This window comes from Henckelia pumila, chromosome 4, assembly GCF_033568475.1.
Source record: "Henckelia pumila isolate YLH828 chromosome 4, ASM3356847v2, whole genome shotgun sequence".
In the NCBI taxonomy this organism is placed as follows: domain Eukaryota; kingdom Viridiplantae; phylum Streptophyta; class Magnoliopsida; order Lamiales; family Gesneriaceae; genus Henckelia; species Henckelia pumila.
The window spans coordinates 63,788,333-63,810,633 of record NC_133123.1 but is presented as its reverse complement, the minus strand read 5'-3'; the positions used below and the strand labels follow the sequence as shown (position 1 = coordinate 63,810,633).

At 38.8% G+C, this 22,301-nt stretch overlaps 1 protein-coding gene across 1 annotated transcript; it reads left to right on the top strand.

Annotated features, from left to right (window-relative positions):
* Positions 1 to 5,295: 5,295 nt before the first annotated feature.
* Positions 5,296 to 19,266, top strand: LOC140861088 (uncharacterized). Its single transcript, XM_073264089.1, has 9 exons — positions 5,296 to 6,019; positions 6,706 to 6,772; positions 6,884 to 7,260; positions 7,690 to 7,884; positions 17,088 to 17,196; positions 17,251 to 17,373; positions 17,524 to 17,702; positions 18,810 to 18,820; positions 19,153 to 19,266. Exons 1-9 carry the CDS (start codon positions 5,296 to 5,298, stop codon positions 19,264 to 19,266), a joined length of 1,899 nt encoding a protein of 632 aa, XP_073120190.1.
* Positions 19,267 to 22,301: the final 3,035 nt, after the last annotated feature.

Here is a 22,301-nt window from a genome sequence, read left to right as displayed (position 1 = left end):
TCGGAATTGGCAAATGAAAGTGAAGTCTCGGCCTTCAATTTATAGACAACGATCGGAACTTCCGATCCTTGATCGGAACGTCCGAACCTCGATCGAAACGTCCGATCCTGCCATCGGAGCTTCCGAAGATCCTGATCTGCCACGTGTCAAAATATCACTAGTTGATTCCGGATAGGGGTGATCGGAGCCTCCGGTCCTGATCGGAGCTTCCGATCCAACCACACGTCATGCCTGACGTAATAACATCGGTGCCTCCGATCTCTCATCGGAGCTTCCGATCCTGTTCGGAGCTTTCGATCGTGCCTTCGGAGCTTCCGATCCGTCCGATACCCAATTCAATTAATTAGCGTTAATCCTTTAATTACTCCATTAGGGTACGGGCTACTACACATCGTATGAATATCCATTTGCATGTTTTGAACATCTCTATGTTCCATACCAATGAAACGTGGTACTCGACATCGCAAATGCTAGTCTCAATCTCGAGCGATCCTTATCCTTATTAACGGACGGCTCAATCGTCTAGGAACTGTTTAGAATATACAGTGACTATAAGATGTGTTTCATGATAGCCATCCCCATGTGCCACCACATCTTACATACACTATAGTATATTCAAGGTCTTCATCTAAACATCTTATAGTATGTCACAACATAATAATATGATAAAAGATAAAGTAAATGCCATTATAAAAGTGTAAATTATATTAAACAAAAGATTGTTTATACATAGAGTCATAAAAGCCCTTAGCCACAAGTTAGCTCACCGGGCACCCACTCTTTCATTAGGTTAAGACACTTTGACGATACCAAAACATCGACAACATCTTGGAACATACAGTGTCATTTGTTACTTGATTTACATACTAAAATCAATCAGAAGATAGTTCACGAGTAACCTCTGGGCACTGATCTTGTACCAATTGAACAAACCACGATCTTATTGATCAAAATAGAATACAACCACCCGTTAGCTTAAATTCACCAATCTAGATGAGTCTTATTCAGACGAATCCCAAATCGTAACCTAATTGATTCATGACATTCGTCGAATTAATAACTAGATCTATCCATCTAGTAGTTCTCAAAACTTTTCATGAAAAATACCCATAGTCAGGAGACACTCTCCCAACACTGTTCTGTTACATCAAAATAGGTATTACTGTAGTGACCCTGCATTGAATCAGCTACTAACTGGCAACTATGGCATGCATTAATCTTAATTAATATCAAAAGCAATTAACAGAGTGAAACTTGCGGAAACATAACCATAATTTACATAACAAACTTAATACAACAGTTCAAAAATTTATTCTCAGTAGTGATACAACCATATCGAAAAACTTAAAGAAAACATTATACAGCTATATCAAATGCTGTTGTATAAAATATCCCCTGAAGGCTCCTGCTCCCTAGTTCTGTCTCGAACTCCCAGCTTCGTCCATTCTGTGACCTGCCCCATGGAATGGGGTGTCCATGATAATAACTATGACGTGAGAGACTGACACCAAGTACATAAACATGAGTAGACATATGTATATGATCCAGGAAATCGTGATGACAGGTAATAAGTCATCTGAAAGTCATGCTAATAACTGGCGCCAATGAGTGCTGTGACCGCTCTGATCAAACCTTTGGGTACAACCACACTCGCCTAGAACCCCCAATTATAACGGTACATCCGGTTCTAGAATATCTCCTAGAACCCCCCGCTATAACGATACATCCGGCTCTAGACTAAATACAAGTGTATCAAAAGAATAGGCTCAACGTGTATGCGCACATGACATATGAATATGGAAGAAGTAAGCCATACATCATGCCACATAATAATGCCACAGAAATGCAACATATAAACTTATATACTCGCTGGCAATCTCAGTCAATGTGTACGTACCTCTAGGCTAGTTCAAGTCTTAGTAGGACCTAGGTTCCAAGCATGTATTCAAAAGTTCACCGTATCACTATACAAGTTCTATAAGCCTTAACTAAGTTAATAAGTACTTCCAAAACTTAATAAGATTCCCGGACCATACCTTCGTCCATAGTAAGCCCTTTGGAGTCGCTCGTTCTGGAGGGCTATAACAACACCTTGTTATTCCAAAACCTCTCTATAAACCAATAGGGCCCTCAAGTGTATACCTCACACTATATAACTGAGGAAGGAAAATCATAAATTCATAAATAAAATGAACTCCGGAGACCCCTATTTATAGGCCAAGGTTCGGCCAAGTTCGGAGCCTCCGATCTTGGGATCGGAGCGTCCGATCCAGCTCAATGCCTGCATGACTGACACATCGGGTTCGGAGCATCCGAAGTCTAGATCGGACCGTCCAAACTGCTCTATGTCCAACATTTGTCAAAACTCATGGCTTAGTCATCGTGCATTGTTGGCTGAAAGAGTTCGGACCGTCCGAACAGGATTAGTATCGCGAAATAAAATCTAAAGACAAATCAAATAATAATATGAAACATCAAACCATGATTTATTACAACAAACTATAATTACATCTATACATGATAATCAAAAGTACAAAGCAAAACAACTCAGGATATTTTGTACGCATACGGCTCTCTGTCTCCCAAGTTGCTTCCTCGATGTCTCGGTGCTACCACTGTACCATCACAAGTAGTATAGTCTTGTTTCGAAGCACTTTCTTCTTCCTGTCTAGAATACGAAGTGTTCATTCAACATACGACAGATCTGGCTCTAGATGAACGTCATTAGGCTGGATAATATGTGACTCATCAGCTATGTATTGTCGAAGTAACGACACGTGAAAGGCATCATGAATACTGGAAAGCTATGGTGGTAACGCCAACCGATAAGCAACATCTCCAATTTTTTCCAATATCTGGAAAGGCCCAATGTATCGAGGTGATAACTTGTCTTTCAAACCGAACCTCATTACCTTCCTAAAAGGTGATACTCACAGAAAACATATTCACCAGGCTTGAAATGAAGTGGCCTGCGGTGAATATTAGCATAACTGTCTTGTCTATCCTGAGCAGCTTTACTCTTGATAAAATCTACCTTGTTTACAATCTGTTGCACCAATTCGGGACCCTAAACTTCCCGTTCTCCTACCTCATCCCAGAATAACGGAGTACGACATCGTCAACCATATGATAATTGTGTTGTGTATACATTATTTTGTGTCATTTTTATATTTATTTTGCATGAATTTATTTTATTTTAATGTGTTTTGTTAGTATTTTATTTTATGTGCATGTATTCTAATCTCCTGGTTGAATTTTGTAGGATAATGGAGCCTTTAGGAACCAACTGTGCCGAAGACTCGCGCGCGCGTGCAAGATTCCTTTTCGCGCGTGCGCCGTATAAAGTTCCAGAAACATCAAAGTCAAGGCGCGCATGGGCGAGCTTCTTCCTCGCGCGCACACAAAAGAAAATTCCAGAGAGACTTGAAGGAAGGCCGCACGCGGGTGAGCTCCTGTCTCGCGCGTGCGTGAAAGGTTGATTGAGCCACTGTTGTATTAAACCGCGCGCGCAAGATCCATCCCAGGCGCGTGCACGTGTTTGGGAATTTGTTATGTTTGAGAATATCTAGGTCAAGGAGGATTCTAATTGGCGCGAACCCCATAAATAGAAGTTTTATGATCTTGTTGAAGACTTTTGTCTTTTGATTTTTACGCGAAGGCTAAAGGCGGCTGCTTGAACACTTCTCCAGTTTTTCTTCTATTCTCGTATTTTCTAGTTTATGATTTTAGACTTGGTTTGATTAATTATGTTTATTAGTGAGTAGTAGTTTTCCTTCGATCAAGGCCACGTGATTGGGCCAGACAATTTATGTAGAAAAGTTGATGGTTTATTCAAGAAATTTCAGACTTGATTTTATTTTATTGATTATCAAATTTATATTTGTCTTGTGAATTTCCTGGTCAGTTATTTGCTTGCATGTTAATTGATTTCAATTCGACAGAGGAGGTTTCGATTTTGATCACTTCGATATTCAACATGTTGTAAAACCAACTAGAAATAGAATTTGATTTCAATGTGCGGTTTAGGTGTTTACTGAATTTTAACAGTTCATCATGCATTCAAATTTGATTAGAATTATAAGAAATTAATCCGTCAATATTTTAATAGGTTTGATTGTTCTAGAAATATTCCTTTTAAAAAATTAGGAAAATTCCCGTGAATTAAGATTAAGTCTGATGTTTTAGATCGACTGCTTGTTACATGTATTGTCTGGTATCTACGTGTGTCCTTGATCGAATTATTTCCAATTTGAATTTTAATCTAAAATTTTCTGTTGCATTTTTATTGAGTTAAAATTTAATTGCAATTTAGTTTCGTAGTTAAAATATAAAATCTCTCTTATTAATTTGTCTAGATTAAGTAGGAATAATCATATTCTGGTAGTCATATTTATACAGTCCCTGTGGGTCTGACATCTGATTTTATTCACTATCTATAACTTGACCTGGTACGCTTGCCAGTTGATTTTTATCACACCGATTTAAGCGGTCAAGTTTTTGGCGCCATTGCCGGGGACAGTTTGACATCAGAATTTTTATTTCACTTGAGATTAGATATTATTTATTTTATTAAATTTTAAATTTTTCTTCTTTTCTTGGTGATTTTCAGGTACTATCTGCTTGTTTATGCATAGCACTCGACGAATCAAGGAACTCTTGCCACTTTATTTGGAAATCGAGTGCACATTGAGCAGAATACGAAAAGCAAAGAGAAATCTGAATCTAGTACTTGAATCTGAATTAGAAGAAGAGATGACGGACAACCGTACTGTTTGGGATCTGATTAGGACGCCATTTGAAGGTTATGGATCTAGTATAGTTTGCCCCGCTGTTGAGGCGAACAATTTTGAGCTGAAACCCTCTACTATTCAGCTGATCCAACTGCAAGCAAGATTTGGGGGTACATCTGTGGAGGACCCCTACACTCCTCTGGAGCGTTTTCTGTTGATCTGCAACACGTTCAAAGTTAATGGGGTAACATCTGATGCAGTGCGACTGCGGTTATTCCCATTCTTTCTACAAGGCGAAGCTATTGAGTGGCTAGATGATTTGCCTACTGGTTCAATTACTACATGGGATCAACTTGTTCAGACTTTTCTGAACAAGTATTTTCCTCCCACGAAGATGGCAAAACTATTTTCTGACATCATCTCATTCAGGCAGAAGGAAGCTGAACCTCTACATGCGGCATGGATCCGATTCAAAAAGATGTTGAGGATGTGTCCTCACCATAATCTTACTCAGAGCCAGCAGATTCAGACCTTCTACAATGGGACAGATCAATCTATTCGATCCATGTTGGATGTTGTTGCTAACGGAAGACTATTCAGGAAGACACCGATAGAGGAATGGGAAATCATTGGAAATATGGCTGAAAGCAACATTGGATGGCCAGATGTTAAGAAGGAGAAAAAGGCTGGAGTACTAGAAGTCGATGCACTGACAGCACTGAATGCCAAAATCGATGCTCTTACTCATCATATGACAGTTATGCAGACAGCTTCAGCCAATCAAGTGCAAGCTCAACAGCCCGAGGAACAACAAGTATTTGAGGTTGACGCGGCGAATTTCATGGGAAATCAAGGGAGACAGCCATACAATCCCTACAACAATACTTACAATCCTGGCTGGAAGAATTATCCAAACTTCTCATGGAAAGCTGCAGATCCTACCACCAACACATCAAAGCCGGTCGAGAAGAAGCCCTCCTTTGAAGAAATCATGATGAAATATGTGGAGGGTACTGAAACTCGCCTACAAAATCAGGAGGCAATGTTGCAGAAATTGGAAACACAGATGATTCAGATAGCGACACAACTGTCAAATAGGCCAGCAGGATCGTTGCCTAGTAATACTGAGAGGAATCCCAAGGATGTCAATGCTATTCTGGCGGTGACTAGATTGCAATTAGAGACTGCAAAAAAGAATACTGAGGATAAAGAAGCAAGTGAGTCACTCAAGGAACAAGGGTTAGAGGAAGCAATCACGATGGCAGACTCGACGCCTACGAGCAAGAAAGGTAAGTCTTATAGCCCCATTATTAATGGTCATATTGATTTGAGTAAACTCCCCTTCCCCCAAAGAGCAAAGCAACTGCAATTGGATAATCAATTTGCAAAATTTTTAGAGATTTTCAAAAAGCTTCATATCAATATTCCATTTGCAGATGCTTTGGCTCAAATGCCCAGTTATGCAAAATTTTTGAAAGAGATTTTGTCTAAAAAAATAAAACTAGTGGATTTTGAAACTGTGAAGTTATCGAAGGAATGTTCTGCCATTTTACAAAATAAACTCCCTCCGAAACTTAAGGATCCCGATAGCTTTTCAATTCCATGAACCATTGGAAATTCATTTTTTAACAAGGCTCTATGTGACTTTGGTGCAAGCATTAATCTTATGCCTTATTAATGTTTTGAAAAGCTAGGAATTGATGAGGTTAAGACTCCCTGCAATTAGCTGATAGATCCATAAAATATCCAAGGGGGATTGTTGAAGATGTGTTGGTTAAGGTAGATAAGTTTATATTTCCAGTGTACTTTGTTGTGCTTGATATGGAAGAGGATCGTGAGATACCTCTTATTTTGGATAGAACATTTTTAGCCACTGGAAAGGCATTGATTGATGTGCATAAGAGAGATTTGATTTTGCGTATGAATGATGAGAAAGTGATATTTAATGTTTTTCATGGACTTCGATATCATGCAGACAATTTTGATTGTTTCAGAATTGATATTACTGATGATTTGGTTGAGTGTTCTCTGCACGAAAATTTGTATGTGGATCCTTTAGAAATATGTTTGACAGGAACAACTGATTAGGAGCATGTCAACAAGGAAGTTCATGAAGTGGCACGATATCTGGATTGGATTTTTCCCTTTGACAGACTCATCAATACTAAGATGGGGGAGCTTGACCATACTCCAAAACCACTGAAGCCATCCACCGAGGAGCCCCCCACTCTTGCACTTAAACCGCTCCCTTCTCATTTGAAATATTGGTATTTTTTAAAGAATGATAAACTGCCAGTAATATGTTCATCATCTTTGATAGGTTGTGAGGAGGAAAAACTGTTGCGGGTGATTAGAGAACACATAAGAGCCATAGGATGGAGCTTGGCTGATATTAAGGGAATAAGTCCAACCATGTGCATGCAAAATATTGATGGAAGCGGAGCACAAGACATCTACTCAACCATAGAGGCGACTCAACCGGCTATGCAAGAGGTAGTAAAAAAAGAGGTGATAAAACTCCTTGATGCAGGTATTATCTATCCTATATCTGATAGTGAATGAGTGATTCCAATTCAAGTAGTGCCTAAAAAGTGAGGGATGACTGTTATTGAAAATGCGAATAATGAATTGATTCCTACTAGAACTGTTACGAGATGGCGGGTTTGTATTGACTATAGGAAATTGAATTATGTCACTCGTAAGGATCACTTTTCCTTCCCCTTTATTGATCAAATGGTTGATACACTTGCAGGACATTCATTTTATTGTTTTTTGTACGGTTATTCCAAATATATGCAAATTCCTATAGGGCCTGAGGACCAGCATAAAACCACTTTTACTTGTCCTTATGGTACTTTTGCATATAAACAGATGCCGTTTGGTCTTTGTAATGCCCCTGCCACTTTTCAACGGTGTATGATGGCTATTTTTTATGATATGGTTGAAAAGTTTATTGAAGTGTTTATAGATGATTTTTCTGTGGTTGGGTCATCTTTTGATGCATGCTTATTCAATTTGAAAAAAGTGTTGCAAAGAAGTGAAGAAAGTAATCTTGTGTTGAATTGGGAAAAATGCCACTTCATGGTGAGAGAAGACATTGTTTTAGGACATAAGGTATCCGAGGTAGGTGTGGAGGTGGACTGCGCAATTAGAAGTAATTGAAAAACTTCCACCTCCCACGAATTTGAAAGGAATTCGGAGTTTTCTTGGGCATGCGGATTTTTATAGGAGATTTATTAAAGATTTTTCTTCTATTGCTAAACCCCTCACTAATTTATTGATAAAAGAGGTGCCTTTTAATTTTTCTGCTAAGTGCTTGCAGACCTTTCGGATTTTGAAGCAGAAATTAAAAACTGCACCAATGATAGTAGTGCCTGACTGGAATTTGCCATTTGAGTTGATGTGTGACACCAGTGATACTGCATTGGGAGCCGTGCTTAAACAAAAGAGGGACAAAGTTCTTCATGTGATTTACTACGCCAGTATAACCCTGTCAGCCGCCCAATTGAATTATGTGTTGGAGAACGGTGATCAGATCAATCAGGATTGATACCCGGTGCAGCGGAAGTTTAAAATTTTTATATGGAACGATTTCATAATGGGTATCAAAACTTTACGATTAAATTGTGCGTGTAAAAATTAAATAACAATTATAAATTTTTACCTCCAATCTCGAATCGAGATTATGGACACCAACAGATTACTCCGCTCTTGTTGTATCTCCCAAGAACTGATGGACGAACTGTTCTTCAATCAGGTCCAAGAACAGAGATTTAATCCCTCTGATAGATTTCACTAGAAAATCTATCAGAAGTTTCTACGAAGAGAATTAATGAATTTGATCCGTTAAACCAGACTGCAAATTCAAAATTCACAGGCTGGATTTTCCCGAGTAGAGAGGGAGGGGGGGGTGGCCACTTTACAGAACACAGCTAGGGTTTTCAAAAATATTTTGTGACCTCTGTTGTATAATTTCTGTACTGCAATAACTTATTTATAATGTGGGCTGCTAACAGCTTAGGGCCCATTAGTCATAAGTTCAAGCCTGACAAGCAAAGACCGTATGTTTAGAAATTAATATAAAATTCATCGTGACTCAGATTGATAAACCAATTTCACCAATGTTCACAGAAACCATTTCTGCATCTTTTAGAGTCAAGATAAATTTTCTGAATCCGAATTCAGTGATTTCCAAAAATGCCCATCCCTATGTTATTTTAGGAAATCTTACTCCTCTATTCTTAAATAAGAAGTCCCACTTCTTTGTTCATTAAATTTAACTCTTTAAATTTAACTATCTCAACGGGGATTAAAAATCCATTACTCTGTGTGACCCTCAATGGTTCAGGGATACAGCTAGCCGTGGGCTCACAACTCCTTGTGACTCGGAACAACAATTTCCGACTTGCCCATCGAATCATGGTAAGAGCGCCTAGCAACATCGCCCCATGATTCCCTAGGTATCACTGATAGTGCCTACAAGAACCAATAGATTTTGGTTAGTGTACAGTACGGTCCCTTCATTCATATATCCCGATCGAATCAACAACCATTGGTAAATCAAGAGTCGTTCGAGATTCGATAACTATGCAATACATCTTGAAGATCAAATAGTGACATCGCATGTGCTACTAAGAAACCATTTCTTAAAACACATCATGTACTCTGGCCAGAGATTCGTCACACTAATATCTCCTCAAATTGCATAGGATATCCACACTCGCAAGTATGTGGTGAATCCTTGACAACAAAGCATCGACTCCTATATGTGTTGTAACTGTACCCAATCCCGACACCTGATGACCCCAATAGAGTCGATAAACGAGTCAAAGCACAGTACTAGCATATAGAGTCTCAATGATGTTTCAAGTAGTAAGGACTAATGGTGTACAACCAAAACCGCGGACTTTATCCACTCGATAAGTGATAACCACTTGGAAAGTCCGGATAGGGTAGTTCGATCATTCATCGTATGAATATCCATTTGCATGCTTCGAACATCTCTATGTTCCTTACCAATGAAACGTGGTACTCTGCATCGCAAATGCTAGTCTCAAACTTGAGCGATCCTTATCCTTATTAACGGACGGCTCAATCGACTAGGAACTATTTAGAATATACAGTGACTATAAGATGTGTTTCATGATAGACATCCCCATGTACTACCACATCTTACATACAGTATAGTATATTCAAGGTCTTTATCAAAACAACAATAGTATATCACAATATAACAATATGAAGAAAGATAAAGTCATTGTCATTAATAAAAGTGTAAATTATATTAAACAAAAGATTGTTTATACAAAGAGTCATCAAAGCCCTTAGCCACAAGTTGGCTCACCGGGCACCCACTCTTTCAATCTCCCACTTGCCCTAAAGCCAACTAGTCATACTACGTAGACCCATTGCTTCGCGATGTTCGTCAAATAATGGTCCTGGCAAGGGCTTAGTAAGTGGATCAGCGATATTGTCTGCAGAGGCCACTCTCTCGACAGTGATGTCTCCTCTTTCCACGATCTCCCGGATGATGTGGTATTTCCTTAGTACGTGTTTGGATCTTTGATGAGACCTTGGTTCCTTTGCCTGAGCAACGGCACCCGAGTTGTCACAGTACACCGGGACTGGACCAACAACTTCAGGAATAACGCCCAACTCTTAGACGAAATTCCTCATCCAAACGGCCTCTTTAGCAGCAGCTGATGCTGCAATGTATACTGCCTCAGTGGTGGAATCTGCTGTGGTGTCCTGCTTGGAACTCTTCCAAGAGACAACACCGCCATTGAGCATGAACACAAATCCAGAGGTTGACTTCGAGTCATCCACGTCACTTTGGAAGCTAGAGTCGGTATAGCCTTCCAATTTTAGTTCTCTTCCTTCATATACCATGAACATATTCTTAGTCCTTCGTAAGTACTTAAGAATGTCTTTCACGGCTTTCCAATGCATTTGACCGGGATTATCTTGATATCTGCTCGTGACACTCAGAGCAAATGCTACATCCGGTCTGGTAGATATCATCCCATACATGATACTACCTATGGCTGACGCATATGGTACATGTGTCATTTTCTCTATCTCTTCATCAGTCTTGGGACACATAGACATGGATAGAGAAACTCCATGACACATAGGTAGATGTCCTCTCTTGGACCCATCCATTGAAAACCGTTTCAATATGGTGTCGATGTAGGTTGCTTGAGTGAGTCCTATCATTCTCTTAGATCTATCTCTATAGATCTGTATCCCAAGAATATAGGATGCCTCACCCAAATCCTTCATCGAGAATCTACCTGATAACCATATCTTTGTTGACTGCAACATCCCTATATCATTCCCAATGAGTAGGATGTCATCAACATAAAGTACTAAGAATGTCACAGCATCCTTAACTACTTTCTTGTACATGCATGGTTCCTCCGGGTTCTTGATGAAACCAAAATCCTTTTTTGTTTCATCAAATTTCTGGTTCCAACTTCTTGATGCTTGTTTGAGACCATAGATCGATCTCTGAAGCTTGCATACCTTATGCTCGCTTCCCATGGATGTGTATCCCTCAGGCTGCATCATATAGATCTCTTCCTTAATGTTTCCATTAAGAAATGCAGTATTCACATCCATTTGCCATATCTCATAGTCATACCAAGCAGCTATGGCAATAAGGATTCTTATGGACTTGAACATTGCAACTGGTGAAAAGGTTTCATCATAGTCAACTCCTTGCTTTGAGTATAACCTTTCGCCACCAATCGTGCCTTGTAGGTCAATACCTTACCATCAGGCCCAAGCTTTCTCTTGTAGATCCATTTACACCCTATTGGAACAATTCCATCGGGAGGATCTACTAAAGACCAAACTTGGTTTGTATGCATCGAATCTATTTCCGACTGCATAGCTTCAAGCCATAAATTTGAATCCGCATCAGAAATTGCTTCTTTGAAGTTTCTTGGATCACATCCAACATCGGGTTCATCTTGATCCCCTTCAAGAAGAAGACCATATCGAATAGGAGGTCTAGAAGTCCTCTCGGATCTTCTAGGTATAGGTGTGTCTATCAATGGTTCCTGAGGTGTAGGATCGTTATTTTGTATTTCGAGTTCTTCTCGAATTTCTTCGAGTTCCATCATCTCGCCTTTCTTATCCAATAAGAAATCCTTCTCCAAGAAGGTGGCATTCCTTGAAACAAACACCTTTGTTTCAGCAGGATGAAAGAAATAATATCCGATTGAATTCTTCGGATACCCTACAAAATAACATAAGGTGGATCGACTATCCAACTTATCTCCCACTGTCTGCTTCACGTAAGCAGGACATCCCCAAATCCTCAAGTACGAATACATAGGAGCTTTGCCATTCCATAACTCGTATGGTGTTTTGTCCACTGCTTTGGTGTGGACGTTGTTCAACAACAACACCGCCGTTTCAAGCGCGTAGCCCCAAAACGAAGGTGGAAGCTCAGTGAAGCTCATCATGGATCGAACCATGTCCAGCAAAGTTTAATTACGACGCTCCGATACACCATTCAGCTGTGGTGTCATAGGAGGAGTCCACTGAGAGAGAATCCCATTCTCTTTCAGATAGTCTAAAAACTCGGTACTTAAGTATTCTCCACCTCGATCCGATCGAAGTGCTTTAATACTTTTACCTAGCTTGTTTTCTACTTCAGCCTTGAATTCTTTGAACTTTTCAAATGCTTCAGACTTATATTTCATTAAATATAAATACCCATACCTAGAATAATCATCAGTAAAGGTAATTAAGTAGGTGTGGTCATATTGAGTACCAATTCTAAATGGACCACAAACATCTGTATGGATCAAATCCAACAGATTTTGACTACGCTCAGGTTTCCCCTTAAAAGGAGATTTAGTCATTTTTCCTTTCAGGCAGGACTCACAAGTAGGTAGAGAGTTAATATCAGACATATCAAACATGCCCTCTCCCACTAGCTTGTTTATCCTCCTTGAGGAAATATGACCTAGCCTAGCATGCCATAGGTTTGCCGGGTTTTGACTATCGATTTTCCTTTTGTTTGTTGTTACCGGTTTATCAACATAATTTATTGGAACGTCTTTTAATTTTAAGTTATATAGATCGTTTTCAAGTTGTCCATTTCCAATCAAACATTCATTCTTGTAAATATTGCAAATCCCATTCACAAAATTGCAAGAATAACCATCTCTATCAAGCATAGAAACAGAAATAATGTTTTTAATCAAATCTGGAACAAATAAAACATCTCTCAAAAGTAACTTAAAATCGTTCTGCAAAATTAAATAAACGTCTCCCACAGCTTTGGCTTCAACTCTAGAACCATTTCCGAGCCTCAGCTGGGTCTTACCCATTCTAAGCCTATTACTTCTTGTCATCATTTGCAACTCATTGCAAATATGCGATCTTCATCTGGTATCCAATACCCAAGAAGTAGTATTAAGAAAAACATTTATTTCAATGTAAAACATACCCTTTGCAGTTCGCAACTGCTCGAGGTATTCCTTGCAGTTACGTTTCCAATGACCGGGTTTCTTGCAGTGATGGCAAACTTGTTTAGACTTGTCCAATTTTTTCATGTAACATTTTGCCTTGAGATCATGGTCCAACCATTTCTCTAGTTCGGCCAACTTTTCGGCAGTTACATCAGCCGGGGCTGTTTTTGGAGAAGCCTTTTCTAACACTTAGAAAATCTTTTCCGAACTTAGGACAATCTTAACTTATGGAATCATTCTGTATTGTTTGCGCCAGTAAGTTTGTTTTGTTGGAGAATTGAAACATGTGGATTACGAAGATTCATCATTATGATATACTGAGATGAAACAGACAATTATCGATGATTGTTTAATTAATTTACTAAGACATAAAATATGGCAAAATTTATTTTATGAATCTCACTCCCACTATTTTAACGATTTCACTACCCTCTAGTGAAAACGGGAAACTGTTTTCCTTAGTGGGAACATGGAGTCCAATTGACAAACTATGGTCCCGAATAATATCAGCCAACCATAATTTTCAAAAGGTAGAGCCCAATTGCTTCCAAAGCAACCTCCACGTTTTTACCTCATGTCCAATAAGGGCCCAATAATATGACGCCGTTTATTGTGACATGTCAAGATGACCCATCAATATTAAGTTGTGATGGACGGTCGCCATGTGGATCCCCAATAATATGAGCCGATCCCATGGGAGTTCCACCCAACTTACAACATGTGTCGATCCAATGTACAGCTTTCCGACGAACGGGCCCCCCCAATAATATGAGCCGGACCGTATCCGCGGGTAGCATCTCATACATTGATCGTTGATGGAAGGTAGGAACATTTAAACAATTTTAAATTTCCTTTATTTATCTTGATATCAATTTTAAATCATATTTAAAATGAGGGATTTTAATTTTGAAAATTTGTCTCATCATTTTAAAATTTGTATGCTTGCCGGATTCATACAATTTAGTCTAAAACATGCATACAACGATAATATCATATATTATATAGGATGATCGATTCCATTTCTAATTGACCCGTGGTTGCCAATCACGAGTCTTAGTCCAATCCTAGGTAATATGCAGGTATGCAATGCAATCCTATTACATTGAGCTTCCAATTTACATTTCTTCAGTATTTATTGTCTGCTGGGCCCGCCTCCGTCTTCAAATCTTCATCTCCCACTAAGTCTAATGTATTTACAATAAATAACCATGACAAGTAGGGGATACATTTTAAGGGGTGAGAACGGGCCATAAACCAGGCCCACTTTTATTACATTTGACAATTCATATTGGGCCATAAACCAGGCCCATTAATAAATCCAACAACAATAAAAACAAATGTAAATTCCTAACATACACCTACAAAATTGGTCATGGCAATCGATCATCCTTATCCAATAATATTTAATTCAAAATTAATTTATTGGATAACATGCAACGGCAATTCAAATTAAAAGGATAAAATCATATTCCATATATAAAATCTTATTTTACATACAAAATCATATTTTATCTTTTTATCAAATAAAATCATATTTTACATATAAAATCCAATTTTATACATAAAATCATATTTTACTCAATATTTCCATAAGATCATATCTTATCATCAATTGTACCAAAAATAATTAATTTCATAAAATCTGATTTAACGGATAAAATCTATAAATTTTCCAAAAATTCAAATTTATCCAAAAATCAATTTTAAAATTTTCGGACTCGAACAATTCGATCCGACGCCTCGTGGACCAATCAAAAACAATTTTCGATCGGACCAAAAATAGAATTTTAACATATTAAAATTTTAATTTTAAAATTAAAGGCAGCCCGTCGCTGCCCTGGGCAACGATCACGTCGCTGCCCGTGTTTTGCCCGAAAAAAAAAATTTTATTTTAAAAAAATTTATTTTGTTTCAAAAACCGAGGCTTAAAAATTTTTGTACAATCGATTAATTTAATCGCTTGATCTGAGCAACCTGGCTCTGATACCAATGTTGGAGAACGATGATCAGATCAATCAGGATTGATACCCGGTGCAGCGGAAGTTTAAAATTTTTATATGGAACGATTCCATAATGGGTATCAAAACTTTACGATTAAATTGTGCGTGTAAAAATTAAATAACAATTATAAATTTTTACCTCCAATCTCGAATCGAGATTATGGACACCAACAGATTACTCTGCTCTTGTTGTATCTCCCAGGAACTGATGGATGAACAGTTCTTCAATCAGGTCCACGAACAGAGATTTAATCCCTCTGATAGATTGCACTAGAAAATCTATCAGAAGTTTCTACGAAGAGAATTAACGAATTTGATCCGTTAAACCAGACTGCAAATTCAAAATTCACAGGCTGGATTTCCCCGAGTAGAGAGGGAGGGGGGGTGGCCACTTTACAAAACACAGCTAGGGTTTTCAAAAATATTTTGTGACCTCTGTTGTATAATTTTTGTACTGCAATAACTTATTTATAATGTGGGCTGCTAACAGCTTAGGGCCCATTAGTCATAAGTTCAAGCCTGACAAGCAAAGCTCGTATGTTCAGAAATTAATATAAAATTCATCGTGACTCAGATTGATAAACCAATTTCACCAATGTTCACAGAAACCATTTCTGCATCTTTTAGAGTCAAGATAAATTTTATGAATCCGAATTCAGTGATTTCCAAAAATGTCCATCCCTATGTCATTTTAGGAAATCTTACTCCTCTACTCTTAAATAAGAAGTCCCACTTCTTTGTTCATTAAATTTAACTCTTTAAATTTAACTATCTCAACGGGGATTAAAAATCCATTACTCTGTGTGACCCTCAATGGTTCAGGGATACAGCTAGCCGTGGGCTCACAACTTCTTGTGACTCGGAACAACAATTTCCGACTTGCCCATCGAATCATGGTAAGAGGGCCTAGCAACATCGCCCCATGATTCCGTAGGTATCACTGATAGTGCCTACAAGAACAAATAGATTTTGGTTAGCGTACAGTACGGTCCCTTCATCCATATATCCCGATCGAATCAACAACCATTGGTAAATCGAGAGTCGTTCGAGATTTGATAACTATGCAATACATCTTGAAGATCAAATAGTGACATCGCATGTGCTACTAAGAAACCATTTCTTAAAACACATCATGTACTCTGGCCAGAGATTCGTCACACTAATATCTCCTCAGATTGCATAGGATATCCACACTCGCAAGTATGTGGTGAATCCTTGACAACAAAGCATCGACTCCTATATGTGTTGTAACTGTACCCAATCCCGACACCTGATGACCCCAATAGAGTCGGTAAATGAGTCAAAGCACAGTACTAGCATATAGAGTTTCAATGATGTTTCAAGTAGTAAGGACTAATGGTGTACAACCAAAACCGCGGACTTTATCCACTCGATAAGTGATAACCACTTGGAAAGTCCGGATAGGGTAGTTCGATCATTCATCATATAAATATCCATTTGCATGCTTCGAATATCTCTATGTTCCTTACCAATGAAACGTGGTACTCTGCATCGCAAATGCTAGTCTCAAACTTGAGCGATCCTTATCCTTATTAACGGACGGCTCAATCAACTAGGAACTGTTTAGAATATACAGTGACTATAAGATGTGTTTCATGATAGACATCCCCATGTACTACCACATCTTACATACACTATAGTATATTCAAGGTCTTTATCAAAACAACAATAGTATATCACAATATAAAAATATGAAGAAAGATAAAGTCATTGCCATTAATAAAAGTGTAAATTATATTAAACAAAATATTGTTTATACAAAGAGTCATCAAAGCCTTTAGCCACAAGTTGGCTCACCGGGCACCCACTCTTTCATTATGCAACTACTGAAAAAGAAATTCTTGCAGTAGTGTTTGCCTTGGATAAATTCAGGTCTTATTTAGTGGGAAGCAAAGTCATCGTTCACACGGATCATTCGGTATTGAAGTATTTGATGAGCAAGAAGGATGCTAAACCCAGGTTAATTTGATGAGTTTTATTGTTACAAGAGTTTGATCTAAAAATTGTTGACAGGAAGGGCTCGGAGAATCAAGTTGCGGACCACCTTTCTCGTTTGAAAAATCAAGGAGCTGAAACACAAATAATTCATAATGATTTTACAGACGAACATCTGTTTGAGGTATCAAATTTACCATGGTATGCGGACATTGTTAACTATCTCTCAAGTAAGTTTCTTCCCTTGCATTTAACTTATCAACAGAAAAAGAAATTTTTCTCTGAGTTGAATTTTTTTTTGTGGGAAGATCCTTTTCTGTTTAAGATCTGTGCAGATGGTATTATTCGTAGGTGTATTCCAGCGGAAGAGGTAAGTTCTATACTCTCCCATTTTCACACAGATTCGACTGGAGGTCACTTCGGCACGGGTCGTACCGCTGCGAAAGTATTTCAGTCGGGATTTTATTGGCCTTTGTTGTTTAAGGATGCATATACCTATGTGATTACTTTTGATTCTTGTCAGAAAGTTGGTAATATTTCTAGGAGACATGAGATGCCCCTAAATAATATTATTGTTTGTGAGGTTTTTGATGTATGGGGTATTGATTTCATGGGACCGTTTTCTGCGTCTGAAGGAAACAAATATATCTTGGTTGTAGTAGATTATGTTTCTAAGTGGGTTGAAGCACTTGTATGTAGGACAAATTACTCTAGGGTGGTTGTGTAATTTTTGAAAAAATTCATATTTGCTAGATATGGTACCCCTAGAGCCATAATTAGTGATGGAGGAACCCAATTTTGTAATACTAAATTTGATACACTTTTGAATAAATATGGGGTCACTCACAAGGTGGCAACACCTTACCATCCCCAAACTAGTGGACAAGTTGAGATTTCAAATAGAGAGTTAAAGAGAATTTTAGAAAAAACTGTGAATTCAAACAGGAAAGAGTGATCAAATAAATTGGATGATGCGTTATGGGCTTATCGTAGTGCTTTTAAAACACCTATAGGAACTTTTCCCTTTAGGTTGTTATATGGTAAAGCGTGTCATCTTCCTGTTGAACTTGAGCACAAAGAACTATGGGCTACTAAATTTCTGAATTTTAATGTGTAGGCTACAGGTGAAGAGCGTTTGTTGCAATAGAATGAGTTGATGAGCTTAGGTTAGATGCCTATGAGAATGTCAGGATTTACAAACAAAAAACCAAGAAATGGCATGGTCAACGCATCATCTCACGTGATTTCGAGGTAGGCCAAACTGTTTTATTATATAACTCTCATTTGAAGCTCATGCCAGGAAAACTACGTTCGAGATGGTCAGGACCATTCACTATCAAGCAAGTGATGCCTTATGGTACTGTCAAAATTTATATTCCTGCAACAGGAACATTCAAAGTCAACGGGCAGAGGATAAAAGTTTATTGAGGTGGTATCGTGGATCCAACACAGACCACTGTCGAATTGCATAACTCGACAAATTAATGAAAGGAAGGAACAGTCAGGCTATAGACTATAAATTTAGCGCTGGCTGGGAGGCAACCTATTATTTATTTTTATAGTTTACAATTTTTTATTTTGGTTTCGCTTTTTATTTTTTGTTTTTTGTTTTAATGTTATTTGTTTTTCTTTTGCAGAGCTAGAAAGTGTTTGTTATATTAAACCGCGCACGCGAGACTTCCTTCTTGCGCGTGCACAGTTCAGAAGTACAGAAGATCACAGAATTAGCCGTGCGCGCGCGAGACTCCTTCTCGCGCGTGCGCCGCATATATATCCAAAGGCCGCATAATCCCGTCTCGTGCGCGCGCGAGACTGTTCCTCGCGCGCGCGAGAGAATCTGACTAAAAAAAGGAGATCCCTTTTCTTTCTTCCCCATTCCCTTCTTCATATTTCCTCTTCTCTACTATAAACCCTAAATCCCCAATTCCCTAATCTCCAAATTCTCACTAAATTCCCATAAAATTTGCCCATATTTTGCAGATATTTGGAGTTTCTAGCCAAAATTCAACTTGGGGTACGCGACTTTCTGTAAAGCCATCAAGAATTCTCCCGTTTTGTGATCTCCACCGCCACGCCGCTGCTCACCACCTCTGATTCCGGCCGTCCACCACCATGCCAGTCAAAAGAACCCGTTCGTCTGGACATGCCGTCGCTAGCTCATCTTCATCCACCGCACACTCCAATCGATTTGTCTCTCGGGAGGCCCAAGAGAGGTATGAACATGCTATACTCAATCGTAATCCAATTTCTGAGCGTGGTTTATCTCTGGATTGTAATGACTTTATTGCTTTGGGGATTAATAAGCGTAAATGGAATATATTTTGCAAAGTGCCTGAACCCGCCATTGTCCCGGTGGTTAGGGAATGTTATGCTAAAGCCCCAGCCCGAGATGATTCTAAAGCCTTTGTCCGAGGGAAACTTGTTCCATTTGATGCTGAGACGTTGAATAGGTTGTTAGATACACCTGCTGCTGACTATAGTTAGTTTAGGAATTTTAAGGCGAACCCAGATTATAATTTGATTCTGCGAGAGATGTGTTATGCGGGTGCACAGTGGCACGATCCTCTCAGGTTCACTCATTTTTCGGAGCAATTTCTGAAGCTTGAGCCGACTTTATGGTATGCTTTCATAGCCCAGCGTCTTTTGCCAGTGCTACACACTGTTGACGTGCAGGCAGATCGGGCTATTCTTGTGTATGCAATCACAAAGAGATGGCCGATTGATGTGGGCAGCCTCATCCATGATTCCATTGTCTACTCGATGCGCACTCCGTCGGTGAGCCTTTACTTTCCTCACACCATCACCGCACCTTTTTGTCAAGCGGGTGTGCCGATCAGTCTAGATGAGGAATGGCTGCCACCGTTTAAGACCGCGGATGAGAAGCTTGCCACCTCCAAGCAAGCAAAGCGAAATTTAGAGTTTTATAACGGCCAACCTCGTGTTGGGAGTTCTTCTAGCATTCGTCCGCCTCCGCCAGCACCTCCTCGCCGTACCGCCTAGGACATGGCCATTGAGAGCTCTGCCTTCAACCATTATGCCATGGACTATTTTCATGCCACTTCCACTCATCTCCAGAATGTGGAAGATATGATGTGAAGCATGGCAACTCAGTTGGGGCTGGATACATCTGGCTTTCGTGCGGCACCTCATTATCCGCCACCATTCCCGTTCCAGTCTGACATGCAGACACAATTTGCTCCAGTTACACCTTAGGATGCCTCCATCCCAGAAGAAGAAGAAGAAGATTAGTCACCAGGGGAGTTTTTTTTGTTTCGCATTTAGTTTGTTGCATTTTTTTATGTTTTCTGTTGTCGTTTATGTATTCTGAATCATTTAGGGAAATGCTTTAGATAAGTATGGGGGGTGTTTAGTTATCATGTTTTGTGTTCATTCTATTTGCATTCATTTGGTTTAGTTTTTTGTGTATTGTTCGTAATCATGCATAGAATTTTGTTGTTGCTTGTGTTGACGATGCGAGTCAAATGATTCATGTTAGCCAATGATGATTGAGTTGATAAAGAAATTGTTTTTGGAAAAAAAATTTCTTTTTATTGAACATGAGAAACTGTTGGTTGACTCGTGAATCATATTAAGCACGCATGTTAGACTAGTGTAGTCTAGCAATGTAATTGATGATGTTCGTGTTTGTTTGACCATTGCACGGCAATATATTCTTATTGATCATAATAGTGTTTTGGATTCTTGATAGTTGTTGGACATTGCATGCATGATTTTGGGGCGTACCTATAAAAAAATTTTATGAAAAAAGAAAAAAAAAAAGAGAAATATAAGTTAATTTCATCCAGGCTTGGACAATGATTGAAATACTAATAATTGATCCATAGCTATGTATGCGGGTTAAATGGGATTGTAGCTCCATCCGGACTTGGACAATGATTGAAATCCTAATCATTGTTTCACAGCTAAGTCTACGGGTAATTATTGGGGCATAAAAAAAATAATTGCAAAATCAAGAGATATGTTTAAATCTCAAGAAATTGCATGTTTTTGTTTGGGATTGTTGAGACGACAGAGTGTTAGATTGTGATACTTGCATTGAATTGTCATAGGTCACTAAACATTCTTAGGATGGATTCTTTTGAAGTTGCACGAAACTGGAATAACATGACACACACACACGTTTTCGTTCAACTAACAGTGTATTGTGGGCAATCGAAAGTTGTTTTGGTTTTTTGGAAATTGAAGTAGAGCTCATCTGAGGCTATCTTGAACATGATTCATTCATACTTGTGCCATTTCATTGTGTTTTTCATGACTTGCTCGAAGGCGAGCAAGGTTTAAGTATGGGGGTGTTGATAAGTGTGTTGTGTATACATTATTTTGTGTCATTTTTATATTTATTTCGCATGCATTTATTTTATTTTTGTGTGTTTTGTTAGTATTTTATTTTATGTGCATGTATTCTACTCTCCTGGTTGAATTTTGTAGGATAATGGAGCTTTTAGGAACCAACTATGTGGAAGACTCGCGCGCGCGCGAAATTCCTTCTTGCGCGTGTGCCGTATAAAGTTCCAGAAACATCAAAGTCAAGGCGCGCGCGGGCGAGCTTCTTCCTCGTGCGTGCACAGAAGAAAATTCCAGAGAGACTTGAAGGAAGGCTGCGCGCGGGCGAGCTCCTTTCTCGTGCGCGCGCAAATGGTTGATCGAGCCACTGTTGTATTGAACCACGCGCGTGCGAGATCCATCCCAGGCACGCACGCGTGTTTGGGAATTTGTTATGTTTGAGAATATCTAGGTCAAGGATGATTCTAATTGGCGCGGACACTATAAATAGAAGTTTTATGATATTTTTGAAGACTTTTGTCTTTTGATTTTTACGCGAAGGCTGAAGGCGGCTGCTTGAACACTTCTCCAGTTTTTTTTTATATTCTCTTATTTTCTAGTTTATGATTTTAGACATGGTTTGATTAATTATGTTTATTAATGAGTAGTAGTTTTCCTTCGATCAAGGCCACGTGATTGGGCCAGACAATTTATGTAGAAAACTTGATGGTTTATTCAAGAACTTTCGGACTTGATTTTATTTTATTGATTATCAAATTTATATTTGTCTTGTGAATTTCCTGGCAAGTTATTTTCTTGCATGTTAATTGATTCCAATTCGACAG